Source organism: Sander vitreus, chromosome 2 (assembly GCF_031162955.1).
Source record: "Sander vitreus isolate 19-12246 chromosome 2, sanVit1, whole genome shotgun sequence".
NCBI lineage: Eukaryota > Metazoa > Chordata > Actinopteri > Perciformes > Percidae > Sander > Sander vitreus.
The window spans coordinates 25545777-25570713 of NC_135856.1; the positions used below are offsets into that span (position 1 = coordinate 25545777).

General features: G+C 39.3%; 1 protein-coding gene across 1 annotated transcript in view; it reads left to right on the forward strand.

Annotated features, from left to right (window-relative positions):
• dclk2a (doublecortin-like kinase 2a) overlaps positions 1-24937 on the forward strand; it is a 49615-nt gene that overhangs the window by 20172 nt on the left and 4506 nt on the right. Inside the window, 13 exon segments of the mRNA XM_078262800.1 lie at positions 8678-8780; positions 10803-10901; positions 11426-11476; positions 14651-14745; positions 16711-16798; positions 17363-17471; positions 20099-20156; positions 20537-20656; positions 20746-20892; positions 20978-21111; positions 21552-21629; positions 22009-22105; positions 24816-24896. Of these exon segments, the coding sequence (XP_078118926.1) occupies positions 8678-8780; positions 10803-10901; positions 11426-11476; positions 14651-14745; positions 16711-16798; positions 17363-17471; positions 20099-20156; positions 20537-20656; positions 20746-20892; positions 20978-21111; positions 21552-21629; positions 22009-22105; positions 24816-24896 (1260 nt within the window).

The following is a 24937-nucleotide window of genomic DNA, read 5'->3' on the forward strand; positions in this document are numbered from 1 at the left end:
GTTGTAAATGAAAGCATGTTAATGGCTACAATTAAGAAAAAGAATTGGTTCTTCAAAGTATTCTGACCCTTTCTTAGTGTGTAAGCTTTATACACATTAAAGAGCCAAGTGTTCTAAGCAACTCTCCTACATGTAGCCATCTGTACAAGCATTTAGTAGATTGAGTTTACATGTCACTGCTATCAGGTCTAACAGTCTGCATAAACATACAGTTTTAGCTGTCGCAAACAATACCCCTGCTGTCCTGTCTGGCTCACCTGATCCTGCAAATCAGTGCCATTAAAAATGTCTGTCTTCTAAAAGGATTTTTGAAAATTAATTACAGTAGATTTCCATTGGCCTTGGAAAAGTAGCAAGAGCGTACTACATGTTTATCAATTCAAGTATTTTTTTTTTTTCAGAAAAAACATGTAGGGATATACCTTAGGTTTCTACTCTGTACTGGCTAAAAGTTTACATAAGTTGAACATGGATTTTCTCTCTCCAAAAACTGCCTAAAATCCTGAAATATGTTTGCCTTTCATGATCCTTTTCACTCAGTGATGTTATCAGGATGACAGCCGGTCTGCCCATTAATCAGGGGCTGGAAACAGACCTGGACCGCTTAGACCGCTGAACTGCTCGTCTCTCTGAAATCTATAAAGGCCTTTTCAATACACACAGCAAGCAGAGGAATGAGAGATGAAATGGAACTCGGCACTGATAATTGGGACAGTACGCTCAGATGTAATGATTTTGTTTGTTTACATCTTTGCAGTAGTTAAGTGGGTGTACTGTATCCTCCATAATACATTGAAGACACAGTTACAGTTAATCTTGAAAGAAATTCATGCTGTTTCAATGACATAAAACAAAATGATGGGTTTAATTAGGTTTTTGATCTCCTTTTCTTTCTTTATCTCTCAGTCTTGTTGATGTTTTTGATGCGTACAGTGTGCATAAAAGAACTTGCTGGTCACTCACAGGTCTCATACATAACTCCTTGTGTGAAACATTTAAGAACCAAATACAGTAGAAGTACTCATAGGAGTGGTAAGATAAAAATACTTACTATTAGGGCTGCACGTTCTATCGGTTCAGCATCGACATCGCTGTGTTCGCTTGTGCAATATTCACATTGCAGTACGTGCAAGGTAAATGCTACAAGTGTTTTGCTGCTTGAACCACAAGGAAAACTTGCACAGTTCTCATTTACCATGACTCATGTTACCGGCTGACCCTTTCCCTTTAAGACAGGCGGCCATGTAGGCAATGTGTGTATGTGACGGGGTTTGTAATGGGAAGTTAGGCTCTCTCCTATGTGTATGTAGAGAAGTACCGTAAGCAGCATGTGTTACAGACACAGTGAAGCTACAGTAGTCATTGCTTAGTGTTGCAACGTTCTCACGTTGTCTCCCGACTATTCTTCACCGCAGAGTTGCCAGACTAAAAGCTACCAGCCAGGCTAAAGCTAATTGTGTTAGCCTAAAGAAACCGGGGGTCTGTCCCAACTATGGTTCGGAGCCGGAAAACACCGAAGTTGGAAACGTAACACTAATCTACAAGACAAGTCTGTGTCTGATATAATGTGATTTTCACCGATTTTATGGTTCCTGGAGTGCAGATGCTTTCCCCTACAAAATCACCCCAGTAATTCTAGAATGATTTATTATATCCAAATAGAGCTATTCAAGTCATCTCGTAAAAATTCCAGTATTTTTTCATATCACAATATATATTGCAGGAAAAAAGAATATTGCAATGTCAGTTTTTTCCAATATCATGCAGCCCTACTTACTATAGTGAAATCAGCCCCTGAGGAAGAGCAAATCTTGGATTACCAACATGTCAGAAAGATAACAGCCAGCTAGTTCATGGTGCATAGTTTGCTGGGTTTTAGGGCCATACACGGGAGGGAGGTGGCTGTTGGGTAGCGTGACACTGATGCACTGTGGCATGATTTCACATGACACGCTTCTAATGATGATGGCCTCCTGGCCCCAGTACTCTAAATCAACCTGGTCTTACAGTGTTGACAGTACATGTGTTAACAGGGATGATGATGCTTTGCTGTCTTGTGCCAAAAGTTATAGGGTTTACATTCATTAAGGTGTCCGAATTTTGCCCACCCCTTTATTGTATTGATCGGGATGATGTCTTGTCATTTGCAGGACGGTGAAACATGCTGTTACAGATTAGTAAAACTGTCTCCCTCTTTGACTAGCTAGGGTCACATAAGGATTGTCAGGCATGGGCCAAATCTGGATTAAACACCACCATTCAGGTCAACAGCCATGAAATTTGCATGCCCACCTATTGTTCTGTGCTGTCATTAGCATTCAGCACCATCTGACACTAGTGCAATGACTCCGTCCAACCAGGAATATTCTCGCCTAGGTTCAGTGATATGCTGTTGTTTTTATACTGAATTCGTAGTAGTAGTAGTAGTAGTAGTAGTAGTAGTAGTAGTAGTAGTAGTGTCTAAATTAACTTTTTTAACCTTCACAGTCATAGACTAAATCAGTGCAAGTCAAAAAGATGAAGCCTTGGCGTAACATTGTCGCTGTCTGGGCTTTGGAGATAAAATCCTACAAATCCAGAACCCCTCTTTCTTGTGTCTTGTCCTAGCAGATGGCTCTCTCTCACACACACACACACACACACACACACACACACACACACACACACACACACACACACACACACACACAAACACACTTCATTCATTGTATTTATAAAGCAGAAGTGCCTGACCTAGGTTTCACAAGTGCTAGCATGATACCCTGCATTGATGAACAGGAAAACAAAAAGCCGGCAGACGACAGAGAGTGGGGGTGTCGGCGGGTGCACGGGGCTGTCCGCCGAGCAAAACGTGTGGCGGCCACAGACAGGGAGGGCATCCATTGTGTGCTGTGTGATATCAACTACTTGTTTTGTTTGTCCCAGCCTGGCCCTCATCCATTCTTTGCAGTAGGCCTTTCACTCTCCCAACAAGAGAGTTGACATCATGATATTCAAACCCCAGCCCACACACTATTGTTTGTCTACTTGAGTTTAATCATTCAAGCAAGGCCACATTGCCTCAGCAAGTTTTGGCAGATTGATGTGATGAATGTTTTTGTATAGGGCAGATCAGGAGCTCTGTGTCTAAGTGATCCTGACAACTGTAACACGTCTCTGATACTGATGGTGGAGTTTCATGTGCACATCAAACAGTGTCTGTCCTTTCAGTTGTCTTGGGGTGTAAGTCCTGAGTTAGGACCGTTTGATGTTTATGTTGGACAGTTTTTATTCTTTTATATTATTTATTTATTTGAATTGTGCAAACATTAAATGCTACTAATGTGGGTCTTTGGAGACTTCTGCTACTAACTACAATATTATATTCTGACCATTTATTGCCTAGCAGCCACTTTAAGTGCAATAATATTTTGGTTTGTAATTGGAGAATTATGTTAATTGGCAACAAAACCCAACATGTTATGCATCTCTTGTGGATCTCTCAGCACCTCAGCAAATCTGCAGTCTCACTTTCTAAATGAGCAGGGTATCTACTGAGGCTCATTTGGACTAAACGTTGTTTGTGCATGTTTTTCTTTGTACTTCCACTCCCTTTCTTCATTCCTACTTGCACAGCTCCATTTGAGTATAACGTGCTCAGCACTTGAGTACATTCAGACAGCCTGAGGTTATGTACAGTAATGTCTCTCTTTCTGCGTGTGAATATGACTTGGAGGAGAGAGAGACAGAAATGAAATGTGTGAGCCAGTGGCTGATGTGAGGCGGCTGCAAATTGGTTAAAAATGTAGGGTAACTGCCAATTTGAAGTTGTGCTTCTTTTGTTCTGAAGTGCTTTTGCCCTCAGTATCTCCAAATGTAGTGTCCCTCATGAATTAATAAAATCCTGTTCATGAAAACCCCAGGGAAACATACTTGTTTATGATGTTTCTTCTTCAGTGCCTTCACTGACCAGTATTTTGTTGGTTCTTTTACATGTGGTTAATGGTGAATGTTAAAAAGCAACTTGAATTTGAAGTATTTTACTACCTAATGTTTAATGCAGCTAATGTAGTGAATCCAGAGCAGCAAGTTAATGATGAGCTTAAATTTCTCCTTGCTCATTTTTGTGCCTCCGCCTTGTCTTGGCTGTTACACGTGCCTGAGATTTACCGCTCTAATCCAAAGGAATTAAACAGTCTCGGGAAGCGGCTTCTGTCTGTCTGTTAGTAAGAGTTCAAACAGAGTTAATAATCTGGTTGGCTTTAGCTTAAGCATCGCCCTGGCAAAACTTATTAGGCATTTGGCTATCTGCATGTTCTCAAGTAAGTAACAGTTTAAGTGAGAGGTAAAGCTTGTGTAAAGAATGCTAGTTTACCTTGAAATGTTCTTTTCCTTTGTTATGACAGCAGAAGTGCTGTGTATGCTGACCTTCCCAAAATGACTTTCTTTCAGGACTCCACCTACCTTATTTGTCTCTTGCTCATTTGGCTCAGGGTGAGGAGCAGCAATGAGGGGTTGGGACGTAAATAGGGTTGATGGTACCGAATGATTACTGTGATCACTATCCTGTCAGCCATCACATGGAGAGCCTTTACTTTCTTGTGTGTGTCTTGTTCAACCATTTATGGCCTCTCCACTGCCCTAAATTCTTACCACATGTTGTTGTGTGACATTTATTTTACTTACTTAAGAGCAAGATCATTTCCAATTTTCACCCCCTAAAAATCTAGTGCAGTGCATTGATACTGTATATGTTGTGAATATATTTGGATAATATATGTTTTGTTTTTATGTCTTAAAAATGTGTTAAAACCCTTGGCTATTCATGGATTTGCAACCTTGACAGTGTACAGTAGAAACCAATTGCCCATTTTTTGTCTTATTTGTAAGTATCTTGAAACCTTTTCTTCCAACTCGCATCGTTTTTTGGGGGGTATTCTTATGTTCAATACACAGATTCCTTTTGATACTATCATATGCACACACACTTGAAGCCCTTGGCCTGGATTTCTTCTGTTACCAAGCTTAGCGGGGCAGAAAGTACAGCAGGCAAGACTGAGGACATAGACTGATGGTAAGGGTAAGAGAAGGTCAGACATACGAGAGGAGGGGGGTTGTCGCATCTCGGAGGGCAAACTTCAGTTTAGCCTCAAGACACGTCACCCAGCCAATCCAGAACACTGCACAGTTCACTTCACTGATTGGCCAAGACAAGGCCTAGCAGGACAGTGCTGGCAATGGAGTGCCATTGGCTGTTTGTCCTGGCAGTGGTTGACAAGAGCAAGGAGAAACATGGACAATCCAGTCTGACATTCATACACTCCTTTACTTCTTTGCTCCAAATAATCTGCTGCAGAGATTTTAAGTTTAAGGAAAACCCTTATACTTTGGCTTTATAGAATTTTATCCAACATACACAATTCTATGAGGTCCAGGCAATGCAAGAGATGCTGTTGTTGGATTTGGCAATAAGAAAGTAGAACAGCAGGAGACTGGGGTGGTGGAGGGAGAAATCAATCTACACAGCCAGTACAGCAGCGAGGACCTGGAGGGGTGCAATCATAATCAACAGTGGTGACACTAGTCACCACTGTTGATTATGATTGATTGAGTGAGTGAGAGCAGATGATTAAGACCACCTTATCATCGTCATGAATGTGACTGGTGATTAGCTGATGCCAATCAATTGTGTGCGCCTTATTGTACTTGTAACTACACATTACATTACTAACATTAATGTCACGGTGCACTGACCCACTCTCTACATCACTGCAGCTAACTGAAACGTTAGACCTCTGGAGGTCAGCAAAAACAAGATTTTCAGTTTCTGTTCAGTTGTGCTTTAAGCAATGCTTTGTTCTTTCCTATACTGATTTTTATTTTGCCTTAACACATGTTATTCCTGGTAAATAGCGGTACTATACTGTATATAAAGTGTTACGTTAATGTAATATATTCTTCACCGATAAAACTTTCTTTCTTATCCCACATACTTTACCTTATAAGTTCATAAAATAATAAGCGAATGTGAATGAAAAAGAATTTATTCTGTATTCATTTTAGACAGAAAACTGTAAATAGTGCATGATGTAGGTTAAAACACTTTTTAACACAACACAGTTTAACAGACTATCATTTAACAAATTTCTCAACCTCGTGACCTCCTTTAATTCTTGCCTTTTTAAACCTGATACAGGCACCATTTGTCTCCATTTCCCTGCATTCCCCTGGGCATCACAGGCTAGCTGAAAAGTACTTTATCACAGGACACAGCAGTGCTAGCCTTGCAGAGAGAGGTGTGTGTAGAGGTGAAAGTAAATGAAAATACAGCCAGGGGCCTTCTCGACAAAGCAATATAATTTTGCAGTTCCTTTTCTTCTCAATAAGCCTGTTGCCTAAGGTGGTGCTGTCACAAGCACGTCCTGGGGCAACAGCAAGATAACTGGGCCTGTAAGAGCATGGATTCAAATTGGAATTCAAATAAATGGGTGCGCTATGTTTTGTTATGTGCAGAAGTAAAAATGCAGAGCCTTGTTTGTAGTTGTCTAACAGTGTCACGACTTAAAGCAAAAGTTGGACATTTATGGGGGCGCTTATTTTCTTTCTGATGGAGAGTTGGATAAGAAGATTGATACCACTCTCATGTGGCCCTTAAATATAAAGCTGCAACCAGGAGATGGTTAGCGTAGCACAAAGACTGGAAACATTAGGTGGAAACTAGCTAGCCTGGATCTGTCTAACTGTTACAAAATCTGCCTACCTGCACCCCCGAAGCTCACTAAGTATCACGTTATATCTCGATTGTTTAATCCATTAAAAAAGGGAGCGTAAAAATGGCAATTCAACATGTTATAGGGGGTTATTTTTTGTCCCTAAGCTGTTTCCAGGCAACCAGGGAAGACTCTAGGAAGTTACAGTGCCTGGCCAAGAAATAGCCTCACATTTAACCCCCTGTAAAATGGATAATTGTCGTTTTTACACTTAATGTTTTGTCTGGATTAAGCAAACAATAGATAACATGTTAACTAGTGAACTTCAGAGATACAGGTAGGCAGATCTTCTAACAGTTGGAGCCAGGCTAGCTGTTTTAACCTTGTTTCCAGTCTTTGTGCTAAGCTAATCTAAACTCAGCTAACTGGCTGCTGGTTGTAGTGCTTTATTTAACAGACAAATATGAGAATAGTATACATCTTCACATCTAAATCTTTGCCAGAAAGCAAATAAGCGTATTTCTCAAAATGTTGAACCATTCCCTTGAACTGTTGTCTGACTGCAGATGTCACCACGGTCAGTGGTTTCCCTGCCAGGGGACAGTGCTCACTTCAGCAGTCCTCTGTGTGGCTGTCTCACATTGTCCTCAAACAAATGACCAGCATGCTCCATGCCAACACAGCTCGCTGAGTGGATGGAAAAACCAGGAAAGTGTTAACATTGATCATGTCTGCACACCAGAGGAAGCAGTGTGTGGATTAAGGTCAGAGATCAATGAGAAATATTATCTAATATCAGCTTGTAATAGTTTCTCACTATCCTAGCTTGCACAGCACCAGAGTCCATTTTTGACACATACATCGGACTATCCCTGTGGGCTGTTGCTATGGTGATTCTAACACCTGTGCCCTGACTGTTTGGCGTGGCGATCAGCTGCCAAGTTCCAGAGTGAGAGCTCCTCGAAAGAATGACATTCACTCCAGCTATGTCAAACCTTTGATAATGTGCCACAGCTCAGTATGGACACATATTACATAGACACTTCTCTTCTACTTTCACTGATTCTTTTTATTTGTTGCCATGTAACGAGGTCATCATTTTGCCTAAAAAATTAGACAAAAGGGGCATATGAGGGCCATGAAATACCGATATTGATTATTTATGAGCATGTCATGGATACTGCATCCTGTTTCATTTTTAATCAATGTTGTGTGAATGTAGGACATGCAGAAGTGTCATGTGAAGTGTCTTATTTATTGTTAATGAATGTGTAACTCCGGCCTACTGTAATGATGTCTCACTCCTACTCCGCTGCTGTCTCTTTTTCTCTCAGCCTCCAACTCTTCTTTAAACTGTGGAGATTGTTTGTGCTGTGTAGTCATTTAGCTTTTCCGGACCACCAGTTCTTCTGATACACACACACACACACACACACACACACACACACACACACACACACACACACACACACTCACTGTGTTTCCCCCACTGTGTCAGCCCCCAATCTCCCCTAGAGGATCCATCTGCCCACAATCTTATGCCATCGCATGCTCCTCCTCCTAACTCTTGTTTCAAGTGTGTGTACAGTACAGTACATATGCCTGGCAGTGTGTGGGTGCATTTATGTGTGGTGGGGGGTGGGATAATGAACAGATATTTTCCTCCTTTGTCTTCTTACTTGTCCACCTACAGCAACAGAGGGATAATCTGCTGTGTGTGGGCTCAACTCACTATAGTTTAAGTAAATCCTGTTTCTGTCTCCAGGGGTGGCTGGTGGGTGTAAAAGGAAAAGTGCTCTGAGCTGCAGAAAAAATTGCGTTTACAGTGTGAGAAAGAATAGAAAAAGCAAGACAAATTATTCTGCTTAATTATACTCCACAAACTGCAACATCTGAATATCAAAACAAGTAAATGAGTATTATACCCTTCTAAATGCTCTTCATCTGTTTCATATCTCCTTTGTTCTTTCTTACCCTTCTTCCTCCAGATTATCTGTCTGCAGGACTTCTTTGGGGATGATGATGTGTTTATAGCGTGCGGCCCGGAGAAGCACCGCTATGCTCAGGACGACTTTGTTTTGGATCACAGTGGTAAGGCTTCCACAGCCTTTATTACTGGTAGGCTTGACTAATACTAACCAAACATCTGTGTGTGTGTGTGTGTGTGTGTGTGTGTGTGTGTGTGTGTGTGTGTGTGTGTGTGTGTGTGTGTGCGCGTGTGGGTGTACTGTTCTGTGCATTACATAGAGTGTATTATACACATCCTCTGTTGGGTATCACCCCTCCATCAGGTAGGAAAAACACTGACAGTTTGATAGCACACAGGCAGGATATGACCTCTTTAAACCAGCAGATCCATTCAATGTCAAAGCCATGTAGAACTTTAACCAACACTGGACAATCTTTCAGGAAGGAAAAAGGAGTTTATTATAGTAACAGTCCAAAGTATTGACATCCTGTTTAATTTTGTTGTTTTGTCAGGTTAGCTAACAACAGGGAGGCATGTCCTCCTTAGAACGGTTACTGAGGATCAGTGATGTTGCATTGGTTGTATTCAGAGCTAGTTCGGAGCTCCCGTCCCACTTGCACTCCGATGCTCCACTTTTAAGAATTAGGTCTTTGAAGGAACAAAAAAGGCACAATGTAACTCTCTGCTGAAGGTACAATAGCTGCTCTTCCTTTTGTAAAATGGGTCCAGTACACACTTCTGTTAAAACAAGGGAAGAAAAAATGTGAAAAATGGCTTGCGCAAATAGATAATGCAGAAAGGCACACAAATTAATAAAAATAAGAAGAAATTAAAACTGATAGCTTCTTTTCTCAGCATAAGCCCTTTTTAATTAGATATTAATATCCTCACTTCAGGGGTTGTGCTAAAAGAAGATTTGGTTTGTTGGGGTTTCATATGTACACCATACAAGGAAGTGTATCATATTGCGAGCCCCTTTCAATCAGTCTGTAAAATATATATCTGGTGATAAATCGCATGGGGAACACATCAAAATGCACTGTGCTGTGCTTTTGTGGGCGTGCTTTTTTTCATGTGTGTGTCATTACATTATAGCTTTCACCGCCCCAAACTTCATTAACACAACCCGTTTACCACATGCTTCACAACATCTGCTCTTCTACTGCACACAGCTACACAAACCAGATGTGGCATGCAGCAAACACAATGAAAACAAAAGCTTGTAATTTTCTTTTCATGTGTTCATGGTGTTCAGTGATCATTTAAGCCTAATTGATATATTCCAGAGGAAAACACAAGCTGTTGTACCAGTAATTGCTTTACTCTGGCAATAAAAGACATCAGTGATTTGTACCAAATCTTGTTGTGAGAATCTTTTATATTTTGAACACATAAATAATGACTGTAAATACAATTTTGTTCTGCTAACTTGTCTAAACAATGTACAGTAGGTGTTTAGGTGTAGTGTGGCTCTTTACAAGACATAATCATCCTTAGATCAGTTACATATCAGTTGAAATTCCACATTATCAACAAATGAATGTCAATTAGAGCTATGTAATGGTAATCACATTAAATGTAATGTAAAAGTAATTCTCAGAGCTGACAGGCTTTTTATAGCCCATATGTGTTTTATTTTTCTAGCCAATTCTAGGCTACATTACATTTTTGTTAGGTCAAAATTAGGGCTTAGTATCAAACCTCTGTTTTTGGTACTGGCATTTTCTAGTATTAAATTGTCTAATTTTGAAAGTTGCCTGGTCATACATATGTACTATTATTTAGTTATTCTTTAATCAGATAGTTATCCATTTGAATAGTTTCTTGTACAGCTGCTTGGTTTAGACAACATTTAACATTGCAGAAGTTTAGCTTATTTTTGTAAAAATGATATCGTATATAAGTCTATATAAGTATAGTTTTTGTATCAGTATACAAAAGCCAGGTACCAGCAGGATACAGTATCCAAAAAAAGCATTGCTTTGTGAAATCATGCATCAATAACATTTCCAGGGTCATATCCCTGGTACAGCAGCTTGTTGGGCATAATTCTGCCACATTAACTCTGAGAAGAAATAACAGGCTTGTTTATAGGGAAAGGTTAATACATGCGGTAGTGACCCTGAGCGCGTTGTCTCCCCCAGAATGCAGAGTGCTAAAGACGTCGCACTGCCGCCCTGCTACTCCGAACAGGACAGCTAAAAGCCCTGGACCTTCACGACGCAGCAAGTCCCCTGGTGCAGGTGAGACACATGACTGTGCAAACATAGAACCTGTCTGTATTAGCCCTGTTAAATTAAGAGATATACCTGCATAGAACATACTAACTCGTAAGTACACAATCTGAAATGTCAAATCTTGCAAATTATTACATTATATGTGTAAAAGTATGTTTCAGCAATCTAAAAAAAAATCCCTTTTATCTGATGCCAAAGTAACACTGTAAGGTCATTTCTGGTTGACAGGTTGAGTAATAGTTTTTTTATTTCGCAGCCTCATTCTGAACCCTCAGTTGTGACAGAATGACTTAGCAATTTGTATGGTGCATTGAAAGATGGTGACATTCTGCTGAGTAAGTAGTGTTCTACAAGCCATTACGTCAGTTTAAAGGAGAGGTATTTGACTGGTTGCCAGTTTGGAGTGGCTGCCGTCTTAGTTTAGCCTTGGAAGTTTAAACACTTTCAAAGTCTATTGTAATGTGATTATATCTAATCATATATCTACCTTAGTATTTTTTATTTTGTTGTTTTTGCCTCTGACACTGCAGCAAGGCAACCGGTCCACCTCTCCACCAGTCAGTCTCCAGTCAAATCCCCAGGTGAGGCTCGTGATAGTGTCACACACAGTTTGCTTTGTCAAACACCTGCCATATCAATTTACTCTGCTAATCAGGGTAAAGTTACTGAGTAAAACAAGCTTCTCACTGCTTTTGGGTTCTCTTGTTCCATTGTGAGTACAGTCTAACTCTGGTTGCCACTAAAACATTGTCAGTCAATGGGTCGGTTGGTCTGTCAGTCCAACACGTGAAATATCTTGAAAACTTAATTGCACATTTTTGCTGAGACACATAGTCCTCAGATGTTAGTTAACCAGACTTTCTTTTTGTAGCCCTACGCTTCAGCTGTCTAACAGTTCTTCTTGACAGGAAACCTCTAAAACTAATGACGAATGAAGTGCAATTTGAGATTAATATCAACATTAAATACTTAAATATGCCATGTTTACAAACTAGATGTTAGCATGACAACTTGTTAGCATGTCACCTTGATGTCACCTTGCTAACATGCTAACTGTTACATGCTAATTTGAAACATCCTATACTAAACATTTGCTTGTTAACACGCTAACTCCAGGCACAGCATATTAACTGGTCAAAGTTGTTCATATGATGACGTTCAGAATGTAATTACGAGCAGCCAAACGGGGAAAACCTTTTGCCTCAGCCTTCTCCTTGTAAATTGAAGTCAGAGGTAGGCTAACAGGAGTTTTTGAGTTGTTTCCACTTGCTGTAAAGAACTGTCACCAAAGAATCAATTACTGGCAGTTACATCTAAATCATCCCCACAAATATGTGTCTATTTGTGTCTTTGCCCTTTGTATGTAATCGTGCCTGCCGGATTCCGGCGAAAACGTCTAGGTGTGAACATGACATAAGAATAGTCCATCAATTGATTATGTTTTCTGGTATTTGTGCCAGTTTTTGTCTTGCCTGTCCGTGTGGTTGAAGGTGAAGTACAGCGTGAACCACAAACTCTTAAAGATCTCAATTCCTTCATTATATCATAACCTTTTCTTTTGGCTTCATTTCCTTCTTTCTTTCTCTCACTCCCTCTGGCCCGGACTAGACTTCTGGATGCCATGTATTATACACATCTATCTAATTTAAAAAGCCAGCTGCTGGAGAATCCACTGATTCAAAGCCATGAACTGATTAGACTCACTCTGCAGCTGTGTTAATTAAATCCTGTTCTCACTGAACAGTTAAATCACATGGCTCTTTATCTGTAGCAGCTGAGGTGCTCAAAAGTTAAACTGTACTTTTAAAACATGAAAAGCTAATGCCATGTTTGAGATTTCCTTAGATAGTGCTTCAAGTGCTCCTTTTACAAAAACAAAATAAATACCCAGAGGGAAGTTAAGTGAGGAAAAAAACCCTCTTAATCATTTTACAATGAAACAAAAACTCTGAAACAGTACATTAAAGACTCAGAGCTCAGCTGCGTTTTTGCAGATGAAGAGACTTTGAGTTAAAGGTCCCATTTTGTAAAAAGTAAGATACATGTCGATCTTTTTTTTTTTAAAGCAGGTCGAGGTGTTATATCATAACGCTCAATCCACAGAGAAATACACACAGCTCAGAAAAAAGCCATCAGGACTTCCAGACAATTTTTAAATTAGACTAAACGTTATATAGGTAGAAAGTGCTGCTACATTGCTGTTACAGTCATGCCCCGGCTGCAATGAATTTGCACAGATGCAGAAGACCCAGAAATGCTGACCAGTCAGAGCACACTGGGTTTTTTTTCTGGAGGGGGGCTTAAAGAGACAGGTGCTAAAATGGAGCGTTTTCTGACAGAGGGTGAATACAGATATATTTAGACGGACAGTATGAGAAAAAAAATTTTTATTTTAAATTAAAGCATGTAAACATCTTCTAGTAGAAACCCAAAATACAAGTATGAACCTGAAAATCAGCATAATATGGGACCTTTAAAGTTTGACGCATTATGTCTCCGTATTTGTGCCAGAAACCAAGCGAGGGAGGCAGAAATAGGTTCTTCTTGAGAGAATGAATCACTCAAACAATAAAAGCTCTCATCCCCTGTGCTTCGTGTGTTTTACACTAAAGTATATTATGGATATGTGTTACATAATAGTACAGAGAAAGATAAGATACAACAGAACTTTATTACCGCCGAAAGAAATTCTTGTGCCATAGATTGCTCAAAGATTGCAACAACATACATACAGAACATACATACATGCATGAGAATAAAAACAATAACAATAGAGTAATAAATGTAAATTGTATAAGAAGTTATGTTAACACCAGTGCCTAACAGATAATGGATACTGGATAATTTACTAAATAAGTAAGCTAAAAAATTAAAGTAATATGTTGCATGATATTGAAAATATTGGCAGTGATATTGAAAATGTAATAAAAGTAATATTGGATTAATATTATTATGTTAAGTTTATTCATATTTTGATATTTACATCAAACTGAACCATATCATTTGATGCATACATTCTTCTCACATGTATAATCATATTCATTCAGTTTAACAATTGGCAAGAAAAGTAACAGCAGTTTAGACTTATTGATGTAGCCTGCTGATGTGCGCCATCTACAGGCAATTGAAGTAATACCGTAGATTTCGCAGGTGTGACACTGTAAGCAGTGAGTGTTAGAACTGCAGGGTTTGCTTGTCTGTAGCTGCTGTTGGTTTTTATGTGGACGTGATGTGTTTGTTTTGTAGGTTATTATCGTAGTTTTTCAGTTTAACAAATGGAAAAAATGGCAAATTTGAAACAGCAAGAACACAAAAGAAACCAGCAGCTTTTAAAAAGAAAATTCAGTTGTAACACCAGTTGCCTGCAGGCGGCACAAGCTCCCCCTTGTGGAGAATCTGCAACCTGCTAAACATGAATGTGTGAGTCTGTGAGTAAGTTACAGCCAGTTCCATTAGGTGCTTCACATCTAACGAAAACACTACCCTTTAGGCTTTTCTTCTGCATCCAGGAGAGACTACTGTCTCTCCTGGATGCATTGTTGAAGATTACATAGGCATTATTACATAATACCATAGGCTACCTGGTATCGGAAAGAAAGGCACATTCAAACAAGCTGAGTCACTGGCAAGCAGTTTTATGCAAACACACATCTGTGTATACTGTAATAACCACGTAAAGATAACAGTTGTACTCACAATCATAATGACTCTTTCCCCTGCCGTTGTTTGTCTCATTCCTGTTTGTCTCCACACAGTAAATGGTGTCTCAGGCAGCCAGATCTCAACTCCAAAGTCCATCAAGTCCTCCACTCCATCTCCCACCAGCCCCCGACCCATCTCCTGTTTTAAGGTAAGACGGTATAACATTTCCATGTGTGTCCACATGGCACATATAGTGCATAGACACCCATAACTTGTAGCTGCACTCAAACATATTATCTGTACAGTACAATATATGGTTTTTAAAGCATATTACTGTAGGCAAGCAGGATTGGTAATCCATCATGACGGAGCAAAATAAATATTTAACAGACACGAACAGAGACTTTGAAATTGCTAAGAACTACTGATATACAGTAAACTGTAATGAATTGGGCGCCATTTGTATGTTTTCATTTCTTATTACAATTAACCTCACCTGCATCCACATAAAGCCTATATTAAGACAACAAAAGGCCTGACTTGACCCATGTTCATGGTTATGTTTGCTAGCTTGCAGTCTTCTTTCCTTGCATCTTTTCTTGGCGCATTACTGCCACCTTTGTCAGTGGAATGGTGTAAATTTCTGGGCAGGAATGTGTGTTGTGTCACCTGTGTGCTTTTGCACACGTGGGAGATACGAACAAAATGGGTACCCACTCATCAAACACCAGTCCATACTGCTAGTAGTGGTCAAAAACTCCACAGGTTACCTTTTAAGGTTACATGGTTGGCCATCAGTTAGCATTTTTCCATCTTAAAAACCTTTACTGGCCATAGCTGCGATGACTCACTTGGTAAAGTGCAGGTCTGCTGCCTCAGAGTGTATCGAGTTAGTGTCATAAATGGCTGCATCTTATCATGAATTACATGCTTGTATGTAAATGGTAAAATAAGTCATCAAATGACTGACTTGTATGACCTACAGTTATATGTAAAGCTCATGTTGCCCATGCTTCAGCTCTATGATGCATTTTTGGTAGAGTTAGAGATATTAATCTGATTTATTTATTGCTGGATTCTTCTGTAAGCTGTGTGTTAGTCCCAAACTTCAGAGTTTTCTAACTGCTGTAGCCAGCTGGCAACCATCAACCAGAGTCCCACTATTCCTCTCTAAGCCCAGTCAAAGACTTATCCATCCACATTCATTTGGCAGGATAATAGATTTTTATGATTTACTGATGGCTTTAAAATTCACTGGCAAAGAGGCAAAGTAGGGTAACACTTTTTGAAAAAATTAAATGAGGAAGCACAAGGATGTCAGTGACATAGTTGCTCACTCTGAAAGTGGTCAGTCAAACTAAAGCCCCCAACAGAAGTTATTTATTAGAGAAAAAAAAGCTTTTTTATGTATCCAGTTGTAAAGAGACCTTGACGGTGTTTCTTTTCTGCTTTGGTCTGCTTTGGGCTACCCTTTTAGACTAAATAATAGATCCTTACTGTATGTAAGGTAATGTGCATTATGGTGCAGAAAGGTACATAACACGACTGTACATAATGGAAAAAACCACTAGTCTTATTTTAATGCTGCATTTACGGCTGACATTTCAAAAATATAACCATAAGATGTTGAAATTGCCACTGTTGTGCTCTTCAGAAATGACGCTCTTAAGAAATGAATCATTCATTTGGAGCCATAACGGTTCTATGTGCAGTGATGAGAAGTAGATAATGGAGGAGGTGATCTATTTCAGTACATTTTGAAGGGCAAGCTTAATTTAGACCTCGTTCACTATTTAAATAATAAATAAATCTATAAATGCTTTTTAGAACATCTCACCAGTATAGCCACAGGTAGTTTTTCTAGTTAAAGTTGTATTTATATGAATGGACAATAATTGAGCATGAAAAATGGTTAGCTTGCTAAATTACATGTTGTGAGTATAATGTTCGTTAATTAGTCTCATGTTGATGTCAACTGAAAGGTTTTGATGCTACAAATTGCCATCAGTCAGAGCCACAAAAAATATGACCCACCAATAATAAACCGTCTATGTTTTATCCATGTCCACAAGTTTTGTGGGCGCATTTAAAGCCTAAGGTTGCCATAGTGATTTGTCTATGGGTTTAGTTGTGGGCGCTCATCTCTATTTTTGTTTCTTTTTGCATCCTGCAGATCCCTCCGTCACATCACATCTCGTCCTCAAATGTAAATGGCTCGGTGAACAACCACCAGGAGGAAACTAACCAACTGAGTCCAGAGGGTACGTCCTCTCCTCTCCTCTCCTCTCCTCTCCTCTCCTCTCCTCTCCTCTCCTCTCCTCTCCTCTCTGCCAACTAAGACACTATTGCATGGATTCCTTCCCCCTCTAGCATGTACTGTAGAGATGACATTGACTATAACATTAAATAGATCCTCATCTTTTCCCATCAGGGCACATTTCACAGTTTTGCTAACCCAACAAAATGTGCAAAGAGTAGGCCTTGTGTGTTTGATAAGAGTGAAATATCCCAGTGCGGTGTGAGCAGATACTCATCTAAATGATTTAAGGGCTCTCGGTCGGTCTGTCTGTGTGTGTCTGTGTGTGTCTCTGTGTGTGTCTGTGTGTGTCTGTGTGTCTGTGTGTGTGTTGATATATTATTGCTGCTCAGTTCACTAATTGCCACAGGAGGACTTGTACAGATTGCTGTGCGTCTTGGTGTTGTTTTGTTGCACAGCATGTGGTCTCTTGATTCAGTCTGAGAACTGGTTGAGTTTCTGCCTGAACTTTCTTAGTTTAAATAGCAAGGCTTATCTGTTGCCTGTTTTAACCCCTGTCTCTCTTCAGCAGTTAATGGTAACCGCTACCTGCCTGCCTCCACCATCTTGGAAAAATACAAAGTTGGCAAGGTCATCGGAGATGGCAACTTCGCTGTAGTCAAAGAGTGTGTGGAGAGGTGGGTGAAGCACATTCAGTCACGCTGCAAATGTTTAATGCACAGTTGGCAGCAGTCTGCAGTGATCGCACTGCAGGGTGCTGTGTTATGCAGCTTAATAGGAAGTGCATCATGGGAGATAACTGCTCCATCAGGATTTTCAAGTCCTGATGATAGGCATTGTGGAGACAGAAATATCCCATGGATTAAACAAAGCGGTGAATTCACTTCATTAGCCTTTTAATCTCTGAGTCAACACACACTGCCCTGGCAGACAGGGGAGATGATGATGAGAGGACTGTCAAGTGTGTGTGTTCTCATAATCTAATGCACCTTCCTGGAAAGTATTTAAAGGTTACCTGTAGAGTAGCTTGGAAACAAACGCGTTATGTTTACAATATGTATCTCTTACCAAAATGCATTGTGTGTTTCCTTGAGGCCTAAGAAACATGTTGAACTCATTGCCTTACGCAGAAAAACATTTACAAAGTAATACATAATTAAACATAATTATCCAAGGTTCACTTACTAGCTCTCTGAGCTTTCAGTCAAATATTGTGGTCTTGAATAAAGACTGTGAGATGTAGTTGAAAATTATACTGTTTTCGAAAACGAAGAATGAAACTCTATGCTCAGATGTGTGGATTATTTTTAAACCTGCATTGTTTATGTTTATTACGTCCATCCATATGTCAGATTACATCGGCTAACAAGTCTTCTTCCCCATCTTTTGCTGGTGCATTGCTACATTTCTTTATCAGTGGAATAGTATGAAACCGTTGGCAGGAGTGTGTGTTGTGTGACTAGGTGCATCCTTACATGCATGTTAATAAGCAAGAGATATATAGAGGGAATATTTATTCATAATTCAAATTGAAAGTCCAAAGAGAAAACGAATCTGTATAGAAATATAAAAATAGTATTATTTTAATTAAAAATAGTATTATTTTACTATGCTACTAGGAATAATCATGCCATAATTAAATGTGAAATGTAAAAGCTTAAATGGAAATAATTAAATTAAAATTTCAAAAAGAAAAAAAGAAATTATTTTATTTTAGCCTTTCCCTTTTATAATTTTCAATTTGACATTTTTATCTTTTGAATTTTATGTTTTACATTTGACATTGACATTTTAAGATTCACCTTTTAGATTTCGATTTAACATTAAGCTTTTCATTTAGAAGTGACATGTTCAATTTAAATGAGGAGGCGTGGCCCAACGGCTGGTGGGGGGGGTCTGAAACCACTTCCAGCTGACAGCGGCTGCTGTGAGTATTACTGGACGCCGGTAAGCAAGCGATCCCGGCCACTGCCAGCTGGCTGTCACCTAAGACTGGAGCTTCCATGTCCGACAACATATCGGAGAAAAATGTGCAATTGGCCATACATTTTTGTAAAACTGCCCATATTCAAACTGTACACAGTTAATTTCTCGCATAAAACAGTCTCAGAAATGAATTTAGTGGTGAAATAGCAGACGAAAAAAGCAATCAATTCTAGAATCTCGCGGCTCGGCTGCGGCTCATAGACATTGTTGAAAATTTCTTTATTAGGAGTAACCCCTTGAGATGCACCATCTCGTTTTCGAGGGGGTCCTTCGGCGTGTCCCCTTTTTTTCGTCTAGCCGCCACACATCCAGGTAGCGATGTGAGCGGGGAAGGGAGGGAGGGAGGGAGCCCGGTTCAGCCTGCTGGAGAAGCCCCTTGCCCGGGGCCGGGGCACATCACTACGGGCTGTAGCGGCGATGATGCCGAATCTCTAGATGAGCCGCAGCTGAGCCTCGCATGATTGAACCGCGCTTAGATAGATAAAGTTGTGGGGAAATGAGACTGTTTTATGCGAGAAATTAACTGTGTACAGTTTGAATATGGGCAGTTTTACAAAAATTGATGGCCAATTGCACATTTTCTCCGATATGTTGTCGGACATGGAAGCTCCAGTCTTGGGTGACAGCCAGCTGGCGGTGGCCAGGATCGCTTGCTTACCGGCGGCCAGTAATACTCACAGCAGCCGCTGTCAGCTGGAAGTGGTTTCAGACCCCCCCACCAGCCGTTGGGCCATATATTGGGCAATACATATTCCCTCCATAGAGATACAAACAAAACAGGGACCCGGTCATCAAAACATTGCTCCATAGTGCCACTAGTGGTCAAAAACTCCACAGGGTACTTTTGAGTTGTAGCCCTTACTTTATGTATATTTTGCAATTACAAACATAAAAAAACAACTCTTGATTGGTTAAAGAGTAACTTAAAGTGGTTAATCTCCCCTTGCTGCAATGGTGTACCTAAGAGCGTTTCAGTACAGTATGACATCACTGGTGGGTGTGGTTACAGATGCAACAGGGCTCACTTCTGACCACACCCAGTATCACCGATGGAGATTGAAACTTCCAAGCTGAGAGGGCAGTGAAACACTGTTCTTCACTCTGGTGTTATGTTACTGTTTAAATATGTGTTGTTGAGCCTGCCTTTGTCTGCACTGTATCCCTGCTCAATGTATAAACTTGGCTATTGCAGCTAACACACCTTTCCAATAACTCTTTAACTGAGGCTCTCTTGTGAGCACTTGATTTGAATTACAGACGTTGTTGCAGAGTCAGTGCTGTTTTTATTGGTGGCCCTAATTGCACTGTTTCTGTTCAGGTCCACAGGAAAGGAGTTTGCACTGAAGATCATCGACAAGGCCAAGTGCACTGGAAAGGTTTCACTCTGTCTTTTTTTCCACCATCTCCTTCTCTCTTCTTTGTGTGTATTGCTCAGACCCATGCACACACTCGTAAGGAAGGGTCATATGTCAGCATTGCACTGCATTATACACACACCCACACACACTAGTGTGGCATGTGTGTGTCTCTGATCCTCTTATCCCACACAGTTAGATTAAGCTGGTAATGTTTTATTCATCACCTAACTCAAATAATCCTCACACACTGACAATGACGCACACTGAATCACATACCCTTGACACAAATTCACATTCAGTTGATGAAACAGTCTTTTTATTAGCATAAATGGCTCAGTGTAAACCCTGTGTACTGGAACATACAGTAACTTGGATTATTTGTCTTGGTGTGTTTCCAGGAGCACCTTATAGAGAATGAAGTCGCAGTGCTGCGGAAGGTGAAACACCCCAACATCATCATGTTGATAGAGGAGGTGGACACTCCCTCCGAACTCTACCTGGTTATGGAGCTTGTCAAGGTACAGTAGAAGCTAATAGGGGGGCAAAATCAACGCACAGTCCTCTTTTCTCTGTGTGCTGTTTGAACACTTTGTTGATGCTGGCACAGGGAGGGGATTTATTCGATGCCATCACCTCCTCGGCCAAATATACTGAGAGAGACGCTGGTGTCATGGTGTACAATCTCGCTGGAGCTCTAAAGTACCTGCACAGCACGAACATCGTCCACAGAGACATTAAACCAGAGAACTTGCTGGTATGCATTCACAACTTACAACAGTTTCTTTTCTACAAATCCAGCTGCTCAGTGGGCTTTTAACTGAGCATGTATTTTGTTTTAGGTGTTTGAGTATCCAGATGGCACAAAGTCATTGAAATTGGGGGACTTTGGCCTGGCCACAGTGGTGGAAGGACCTTTGTATACCGTATGTGGAACTCCTACATATGTGGCTCCAGAAATCATCTCGGAGTCTGGGTAAGAGAGATTTTTATAAAGGGGGGGATACTTTATGTGGCTTTCTGTACCTAGATCTCTAGTTTTCACCAGGGATGGTGCTCGTTAAAAAGAAAAGTGCATGTTTTTACTCATTGTGAGTTGGTCTAAATCGAAACATCTGTTCTATATACAAGTAGAAATGTGGCTCTGTAATACCGCTGTGCTGTAATCAGCTGTATGGAGATTAAAAGGAGATTGGTATTTTGTGCATAAATGGTTGTTGTGGTATAATTACTTCCATATCATTATAGTAGATTGAACTTTGGCTTTAACAAAATGGCAATATGTTATTTCATTGTTTTATGTCCAGTCAGTTCCTACTATATTTGTACCGCTGCGATGAAGGAAATTGTTTGCTATAAGGTATTTAGCTTCAGTTAGTCCTTAACTGACCTTTTCTGTCTCTCCTCTTTCCACAGTTATGGTCTAAAGGTAGACATCTGGGCTGCAGGTGTCATCACCTACATCCTTCTTTGTGGCTTTCCTCCATTTAGGAGGTACTCGTCCTCCGTTCATATCGTCCAGCAAAATTAGTTATTTTTCAATATGTTTTTCATATCTGTCAATTATTTTCTGCTACATAGACATTTGCTGTGATTAGTCATTGTGTCAAGAATTGTCCTCCTGCAGTCAGTTTGGGAGGGATTAGACTTACATTAATAAAATAAATAAAATTAACATTTATAAAATCCATTTTTACTTTATGGCAATTCACAGCTATTATAATACGCACATAATTTAAGGGTAGGTTACAGGTGAGGCTATTCATTATTATGCATAAGTACATTGTGAAAAAACTAGCTCCGTCTGTATTGCAGATGTATGCCATGTGTGCTAAGTAATGCATCATGAATTTGTGTTTGTCTTTCTATGTAGTGAGAGTAACCTGCAAGAGGATCTGTTTGAACAGATCCTTATGGGGCAACTGGACTTTCCCAGTCCTTACTGGGATAACATCACTGACTCAGCCAAGGTTAGGACCACAGACACACACATGTTCATTTATATCACTCTTGATGACATTATATTGATCTCGTTCATTTTCCTGGAGAATTGCACTGACCAATGCACGGTCTAGTCCTAACGCTTACTTGACCTAAAAACAACTAGAAAATGCTTGTGAATGCTGAAAAGCTAAATTGCTAAAGCTAATCTGGATTGCTGGCATAATTGCATAAGAAGAATGTGAAGTAGTGAGAATAGTTGAAAAAAGTGGGAATGGTTTTAATAAGTATGAATTTCATTGAAATGTTGAATAATACCAATAATGTATTTTATAATTTTTTATAATAGTTTTTTTTCGAAAAGAAAAGTCATAGTATAGCATGTTGAAAAGTTTAGTATAGGTATGTCGAAAAAAGTGATGAAAAGTCATATTATAGCATGTTGAAAAAGGTGATAAAAAAAGTCATTGTATAGTTTATCGAAAAAAGTAATGAAAAAGTCTTAGTATAGTATGTCAAAAAAAGTCATAGTATGTCCAAAAAAGTGATTTTAAATTCTCCTCAGCTACCAGTCCACAGTCTGTACTTTGTCATTACAGGGACTTGAACCTGTAATCTTCCAGTTCCCTACAGACTGAGCTACCCTCAAAGTTGTGAAACTGTCAAGTAAAAAGTGATGAAAAAGGTCATAGTATAGTATGACGAAAAAAGTGAAAGAAGACATGGGATAGTATGTTGAAAAAAGTAATGTAAAAGTATAGTACACTTTCTACAATTTCCATTCCACTCCATTATAGTCAGACTACCAGCTGATCTGAGTGGGTGGCTGATCTTTAATGCAATATCTACATTGCCCATTATCAGCAACCATTCATCCAATGTTCCAAAGCCACATTCTGTTTACTAATCTGGTATCATTTTAAAAGGCTAACTGAGAAAACACTGGAGAACCCTTTTGCAATTATTTAAGCACATAATGTAATCTGAAAACTGCCCTGGTTAAAAAAACAATGCAACTGATCTCAGCAGGTATTCTGTCTATAATGGAGTGGAATGGAAATTTCTAAGTGACCCCAAACTTTTGACCGGTAGTGTATATCGGAAAAAAAGTCATAGTATATGCAAAGCCTACTTGCTGATGCTTGTTGCAGCATTGCTAGCCACATTAACACTGAATAGTAGAAAAAGTGATTAAAAAAAGTCATGTATAGAATATTGACAAAAATCACAGTATAGTATATCGAAAGAAGCCATAGTACAGTATGTCGAAAAAAGTGATAAAAGACATAGTATAGCATGTCGAAAAAAGTCATAGTATTGGATGTTGAAAAAAATGTGATAAAGTGATAGTGTTGCTAGTTTCAGCAGTACTAACAACTGAGCCATTATTAGAAAAAGTGATAAAAAATAAGTATAGTATGTCGAAAAAATTGTAAAAAAGTCATAGTATAGCATGTCAGAAAAAGTGATAAAAAGTCATAGTATAGTATGTTGAAAAAAGTCATAGTATATCAAAAAAGTCATAGTATAGTATGTCGAAAAATGTGATTCTAAAGTCATAGTACAGTATGTAGAAAAAAGTGATTAAAAAGTCATAGTATAGTATATCGAAAAAAGTCATAGTATAGTATGTCGAAAAAAGTAATTAAAACGTCATAGTATAGTATGTCGAAAAAGGTCATATGTCGAAAAATGTGATTATAAAGTCATAGTATAGTATGTTGAAAAAAGTCATAGTATATGCAAAGCCTACTTGCTGATGCTTGTTGCAGCATTGCTAGCCACATTGACACTGAATAGTAGAAAAAGTGATTAAAAAAAGTCATAGTATAGTATGTAGAAAACAGTCATAGTATAGAATGTTGACAAAAATCACAGTATAGTATATCGAAAGAAGCCATAGTATAGTATGTTGAATGAAGTGATAAAAAGTCACAGTACAGTATGTTGAAAAAAGTGATAAAAAGTCCTAGTATCGAATGACGAAAAAAGCCATAGTATAGTATGTCGAAAAAAGTGATAAAATACATAGTATAGCATGTCGAAAAAGGTCATAGTATGTCGAAAAAAGTGATAGAAAAGTCATAGTATAGTATGTGGAAAAAAAAGTCATAGTATAGTATGTCGGAAAAAGTGATAAAATAGTCATAGTGTAGCATTGATTGTGACTGGTTTAAGGAAATGCCAATAAACGTGAGCAGGTTTTTCTCCCATCCCGGAATGCTGTGTGGACTAGCCAGACCTTCCTTTGCAGCGCTGTGGAGGAAGGTCTGACAATGCGAGACTATTCATCAAGTGGCTAGAAACATGACTTTAAATGAATGCTAATGTTAATACAGTTGTTTGCTAACGCATTAGTCATGTCAACTAAATTTGTGTTTTGTGCCATTTTCAGCTTGTTGTTGAGTGCTTCTCCCAAGTGTACAAAAATATTGTTTATTGCAATAAACTGTTTCACTGTTGTGTTACAGACAAAACTCCTAATTTGTGTGACAACAAAAATGAACTTTTTTGAAATTGTTCATTTGGATAACAGAATTTGTAAAGCAATATCACAATATGCTGATTTATTTACAACACGATACCCCTAAAAGTCTAAAATATGAAATGACCCAACCCTTACTCATTGTGTGCTACCAGAGTAAAGTCACAATGACGCAATCAAGGGAAACTGCTGATGTAGAGTTAAAAGATGTTTAGCTTTGATGTGGTCCTAAACTGTGGTGTGTTTTGTTGCAGGAGCTGATAGGAAAGATGCTGCAGGTCAACGCTGAGGCTCGATACACAGCACAAGACATCCTCTCCCACCCTTGGGTCACGGTATCTCAAAGCCCTGTTTGTCTCTGTATTTTTTGAACATT